The sequence below is a fragment of the Juglans regia genome, chromosome 13, assembly GCF_001411555.2.
Source record: "Juglans regia cultivar Chandler chromosome 13, Walnut 2.0, whole genome shotgun sequence".
Classification (NCBI taxonomy): Eukaryota; Viridiplantae; Streptophyta; class Magnoliopsida; order Fagales; family Juglandaceae; genus Juglans; species Juglans regia.
In genome coordinates, this window is record NC_049913.1 from 9,926,186 (window position 1) to 9,933,086 (window position 6,901).

General features: G+C 34.1%; 1 protein-coding gene across 1 annotated transcript in view; it reads right to left on the reverse strand.

The window, feature by feature from the left end:
• Positions 1-1,043, reverse strand: part of LOC109004337 (proline-rich receptor-like protein kinase PERK9) — a 7,285-nt gene extending 6,242 nt beyond the window's left edge. The window contains exon 1 of the mRNA XM_035684300.1: positions 5-1,043. Within this exon, the coding sequence (XP_035540193.1) occupies positions 5-316 (312 nt within the window). The 5' untranslated portion in view covers positions 317-1,043. The remainder of the gene's footprint in view (positions 1-4) is intronic.
• Positions 1,044-6,901: the final 5,858 nt, after the last annotated feature.

The window sequence follows — 6,901 nt, forward strand, 5'->3', positions numbered from 1 at the left end:
GGGGTGGTGCTGTGGGCGGAGGGGGTGAAGTTGAAGGGTTAGGGTCCGGTGGATCAGCACCGGTCTGAGAAGGTGGGGAAGTTGTAGAGGGGACTGGAGGAGAAGCAGTTTGTGGGGGTGGACTAGTGCTGGAGGATGATTGTGGTGGTGACAAAGTGGTGGGGGGCGGTGGAGAACTGGTTGAAGGAGATATAGTGGTCGAAGGTGGTGACGAAGTGGTGGGGGGCGGTGGAGAACTGGTTGAAGGAGATATAGTGGTCGAAGGTGGTGGCACGGTAGAGGGAGATGAATCCGGAGATGGCGCCGTGCTTGCCATCTAAATCTTTCGTATATCGAAATCGTTCATGAATTCACAAAATCCACTCAATTCTCACTCAAAAGCTAAACTTTAATCCAACCTCAGCGATTAATTTCCAATCTTACGCCAAACCCGAGTTTCATAACTTGAAGAAATTTTCAAATCACCAAACTTTTACCAACCAGACCCCAAAGGCCACGCACTCTCCACTCTCAGTTCATAAACCTCGTCTACAGCAAAACCTAACAGTCTGGCTAGGTTTTGAGCATAAGTCCGATTACCAATCACTTCTAAAAGCAAACCCAGACGGCCTATTACTTCCAAAAGCAAAATCCAGATCGTCAAGTAGATCAATGAACTCAAAAAAGTTAACGATATTCTATAAAAAATGATCGTAATGAACTGATTTAACTTAAAAAGAGAGAGAGAGAAGAAGAAGAAAAAAATGATTATACCTACACCTAAAGTTTATCCATGAACACACGAAATAACGAAAATTAAGGGAGCAAATGTAGCAACTTCCGTTCCGTTTGAATTGTCTAGAAAGACGAAGAAACACCAAAAACCTCACCTTTCTTTCCAGAATGTCACAACTCTATTATTTCTTCAGCTATTGAATTCCTAACCGCATTTTTCTTTCCTTTAATTCGCGGTCAATCTTCAGCCTTCAAAACCTCTCTCTGTCCCTCTCCTGCATGCATAAGGGACGGTACAAGTTCAACACGGAGATAGATTGTGGGGTCTCAAATCAAGGATGGGACCAAAAGAAACAGTACAATCTCTGATTCTCTATTCCAATATAAACAGTGAGATAAAGTTGCTACAAATCACTCTCGCATCATTTATTAAAAAGTTGAAAATATTCATAAGAAAACAATCTGTTTCATTTTGCTTCCTTTTTCGTAAGCTATAAGTGGTCAATTCAATTCAAGATTTAAATATATTATTGGTAATAGCAACTAGCAAGGAAACTACGAAACGTAAATGCCCTGCAATTCAAATTGTCAGCGCTTGCTCTATCTATATCTTTAATTCCTTTCACAATCGTTTTCTGGAATCTGAATAATGTATTAAGGTTCGTTTGTTTTTAGAGATAATATGCGATGAAATGAGATTAAAATTAAAAAATTGAATAAAATATTATGAAAATATATTTTTTAATATTATTTTTATTTTAAAATTTGAAAAAATTGAATTATTTATTTTATTTTGTATTAGAAGTTAAGAAAATTATACTGATTAGATGAGATAAGATGTTTTTTAAAAATAAATGAGACCTAAAGTTTTGTAACGTGTAACAAGGGTCTAAAAGTTTGCTCTTTCTTATCTGCTGTTTTGGATTAACATTTTACAGCTCATTTAGATAGTAATATAAGATGAAATGAGATAGTTTTAGATGAGTTAAAAAAAATATTATTAGAATATTATTTTTTAATATTAATATTATTTTAAAATTTAAAAAATTTGAATTATTTATTATATTTTGTATGAAATTTTAAGAAAGTTATAATAATAAGATAAAATGAGATGAGATGAGATATATTAAGAGTATTTCTGTATTCAACCGAGCATTCCCATTTATGTTCAAAAATCCTTTTTTTTTTTTTCTTTGTTGAAATTGTTTCTTTCTGCTCAAACATGAAAGTTAGAGACGTGATCTATATAAAAATATGGACGTAAAATGAATATTATTCATATAAAAATTTAAAATATGAATAGGATAATTAATATCTTCTCTGATTCAGGTTAAATGAATGAATAGGATTTTATTACAACATAGACAAAGATTCTCTTCATTTTTAAATGAAATTGCTAGCATAGTATATCTGTATAAAAATATAAAATATCTTGATCATTTCACTATAAATAAATAAAATTCAAAGGACCCTATTAGGTTGTATTATTACACGAGCTGATATATTATATTTATTATTGTCTTTGCAAAAATCTTTAATAATTGTAAATATTTAATGAATTATGATTAAAAAATTAATAATAGGGACTGTTATTTTGTACTATCATGCTGGTTCCGTCTTTGTAGGGACTGTTTGATATTATAAATTATTAGTGTGATTTGTTTGCTTTTCCTTTTCTTGTTTTTATTACAAAACTTATTCCCTAATACCTATTTTTATAGTTATCTTTTTATAGCCCTCCTGAGTTTGGCGGTGATAATAAAATCTCCAACTTGTCTCTTAGGTGGGTCACCCCTGATCTGATCACCACCATTTAAGTTAAGATAATATGATTAGTTTTAAAAGTGGGCTTATTAGCTAAAGAACCAAAAAGGACCCATACTATATTCCCCTCTGATTTTTTCCTTTTTGTGATGGGAGGGAGGGCCAATTGGGAAACTAATTATAATTATTTAATTTATTAGTGGTACTCTCAGTTCAGTCTAATTTTAAATTGAATCTGATATTTAAATATCAAACTTTTAAATCACTAAACTCATCTAAACTTAAAATTTTTTTATACGTGAGACGTACAATTTTTTTCAACTCAATACTTCTTTATAATTGAGATCTATAACTTTTTTCAATTTATTATAAATATATTTAAACTCATCTTAACATATAAACACATTTAAATTTATCTTAAATAGACTCTATAAAACTTATTCTATTATTTCAATTCATTACTATTTACAAAAAATTCAAATCATCTAAATTTAACTCAACCTACTGCCTTTTCTTGGGTTCAAGTTTAAAGTTGGCGGGCCAAGTTTGCGAATAATTTCATGATCTTAGGCAACCCGTGAACCTCAATGGTTCATGACTAGTCGTGGGAAAAAATGTGGTACGTACGTAAAAGTCAATTACTTTGGTTCTTGTGATATATTTTTATTTTTATATTTTTATTTCTGTACTTTTTTATCTTTATCGTTTACGCTGTGTTGGGAGGTGTCGGTGGTGGCAATATTCATATCAGCAAATGATTTCCAAAGCACACAACCTTGTACGTTTGCATAATTGAGGTGCACTAATGCTAGGTAGGTAGGTCAATTTTTTGGTGCTGAGTTGACGAGGCAAGACATCCCTGATCCCAGTCCACACTGCATGCGTGTGAGCCCACGTTTTGGGTAGAGCAATCCACAAATCTTGAAGACACAGGCGAAGACATGATTATAAGTTTAGGAGGGTTGAATATTTTTAGGTTAAAATAAATAATTGAATTTAGATTCTTAAGAATACCATCAACTAAAGTGGTACAATAAAAAAAATAAAGTGAGTAAAAATATATATAAAAAAAAAAAAGCAAATTTTCAGATTTTATTCTTCAAATAATTTTGATTTTTTTTTTAATAAAAAACAACTATCTTTATTCAAGATAATAATTACAGACATTTATCAAACCATATAGCTTGAGAAAAAAAAGTTTGAAATACAATTCCATCACATTTCTATACTATCAACCCTCCAAGTGTTGCGAGCAAGCTGATGCGCTGCCATATTTCCCTCCTTGTGCACATGAGTGATAAAACAAGTGTCAAAACAACCCTTAAGTCTCTGAACTTCTTTAAACAACGCACCAAGATTCGAGTCGACCATATTATTTTGCTGCAGAGATTGTACTAATAACAAACGGTCACTTTCAACAATAAGAATCGAAATTCCCAAAGTGGAACACAATTGAAGACCATGAAATACTACCAGCAATTCAATAGCCTCTGGATCCTCGAATTCATGTTCAATTTTACTTGCAGCCATAACCACCTTACCTGAGGCATCTCTAAGAATGATACCTACTCCTGCCTAATGAAGATCAGCAAACATAGTCCCATCTGTGTTCAGCTTAAGCACATCCACTGGAGGTTGTTTCCAACTGAGATGATGTTTAACCTGTACATGAGGTTTAACTTTCACTTCTTTATAACTGTGCATATGGCCCAATGCATGATTTGTCACATGTCTAAGATTCAACTTGATCTTGTCAAATTCTATTTTATTTCTTCTATAGTGGAAGCCCCATGCCAAACAGAAAAATAAACCCAAGTTGTGAGAAACCTTACCCTCAACAAGTTGCATAGCAAGATCAAAGACCTTAAGACAAGTATTACAAGCCAAAGAAGGGAGAAACTGTTGCCATAAAACTCGAATCTGACTGCAACTGAAAATAGCATGATGAAGATCTTCTTCTGGATGCAATCAAAAGATGCAATGTGCATCCGCAATCACCTGCTTCTTTAACAAATTGTCCTTGGAAGGAAGACCTTATTTGCAAGCACGCCAAGCAAACACTTTTATTTTATTAGGAATTTACATCTTTCACAAAGCCTTCCATAACCTTTGCTGCCTAACCATAGAAGAAGATTCTACTAAGCAAGGCCTTTTCTAAGAAAAAATGAATCTGTAACAACTTTTAACTGAAAACTGTCCACTTCTTTCATGACTCCAAATCCATTTATCTGCTGTTTCTACTGGAAAAATCATCACTTTCATAATATCTGCCACTATCCTTGGATTGAAGAGAGATATAATCTTTTCAAGATTCCACCACCTTGTTTCCTCATCTATAATGGAAGCCACAAAATCCTCTTAGTTTTGTGCTTGCAAACCATGTTCTTGATCTAAAGATTTATGCCGTGGAACCCACTACTCAGTCCACAAATGTGCAAATTTTCCATCTCCAATCGTCCATCTACACCATTCCCTCAACCATTTCTTAGCCTCTCAATTACTCCTTCAAGTATATGATGGGAAATTGCCTAAACTAGCTTCCATAAAACTAGACTTGGAGAAATACCTAGCCTTAAGAAGTTTATGAAGTACTGAACTATCATTCTGCATCAACATCCAACCCTGCTTTGCAAGAAGTGCAAAATCGAAGGTTCTAAAATCCTTGAAACCCATTCCCCCTCTAGATTTTCCCTCACACATATTACTCCAACTAACCCAATGAATCATTCTTTCATCAGTTTTTTGCCCCCAACAAAACTTGGACATCAATCCCTCTAATTATGAGTAGAGAGTAACAGGCAAAAGAAAACAACTCATGGAATAAGATGAAATAGATAAAGCAACAGCTTTCAATAAAATCTCATCGCCCCCTTAAGACAACAATTTTTCCTTCCAACTTTGAAACTTTTGCCATACCCTTTGCTTAATCGACTGAAAGGCCCTAGATTTTGATCTACCAACTATTGGTGGCAACCCAAGATACCTCTCATATTGCTGAATTTCGATGTTACCCCATAACAATCGAATCTCCTCCCTAACATCCCTTCCAACATTGCTACTAAACACCATAGATGTTTTTTCATTAATAATCTTCTAACCTGAAACACTCATAAGTATCTAAAACAACTTGTACTTTCCTAGTTTCTTCAATCTCAGCCTTACAAAAACTAACACTATTATATGCAAAAAGTAAATGCTTAATGTTAGGAGCACCTCTACAGATTTTAAGCCCAGAGATTTCTTTCCTTATACCTGCTACTTTTAACAAAGTTGTGAGCCCTTCAGTACATAGAAGAAAAGGATAAGGGGACAAAAGAATCCCCTTGTCTCAAACCCCTACTAGGAGTGAATGGCACTTTTGGCTCTCCATTGACTAACACAGAAAATGAGACAATTTTCACACAATACATAACCAATTTAATAAAAACATGCTGAAGCCCCATCACTTGCATCACTTTATTGAGAAAACTCCATTTAACTCAATCATAGGTCTTACTCATATTCAACTTTAATGACATATACCCTTATTTTCCCCTTTTCTTATGTTTTAAAAAATGCACCAACTCATAAGCTATAAGAACATTGTCAATTATTAAGCGGCCAGGAACAAAAACACTTTGACTCTCCCCAATAATACAAGGCAACACAGCTTTCAATCTATTAGAAATGACCTTAGCAATCAATTTATTGGCCACATTACACAAATTAATGGGCCTATAATTAGCAACTGTAGTAGGATATTTTTTCTTGGGAATAAGGGTGATATGTGTATGATTAAGAGATGAAGGAAATTCACATGTATTAAGAGCTTGCACTACTTCAATTACATAATTGCCCACCACATGTTAGTATTTCTGAAAAAATACTGCGGACATCCCATCAGGGCCCAAAGCTTTTGATGGATTCATCTTTGACAAAACACCCACAACTTCTGCTTCTGTATAAGTTTTACTTAGGTCCTCATTCATAGAAGTTGTAACTCTTCCAGCAAGCGAGTCCAGAAAATCAGTAGAACCACTTGGGTTTGAACTCTTAAAAATACCCTCAAAATAACTTAAAATAACCCTGTCTCTCTGCTCGCCAAACTGCCAAATCCCTTCATCATCCTTTATCTTGAGTAGACTATTATTTTTCCTCCTCTGAGAAGCCTTCATATGAAAATACTTTGAATTTTTTTCACCTTCTTTTAACCACAATGCCTTTAACCTTTGCCTCCACAAAACCTCATCACTTTCCATCCATTTTTGCACTTCCTCTCGAGCCTTATCGTGATATGTTTTCTATTCTCCTACTAGATCATTTACATGCAACAACTCCATATTTTGTCTTGCCCTATTTAACTGCTTTTGTACATTGCCAAAACAATGTCTTTCCCAACTATCCAGTTGGGCCCTACAATCTTTTACCAAACCCATAACCTCAA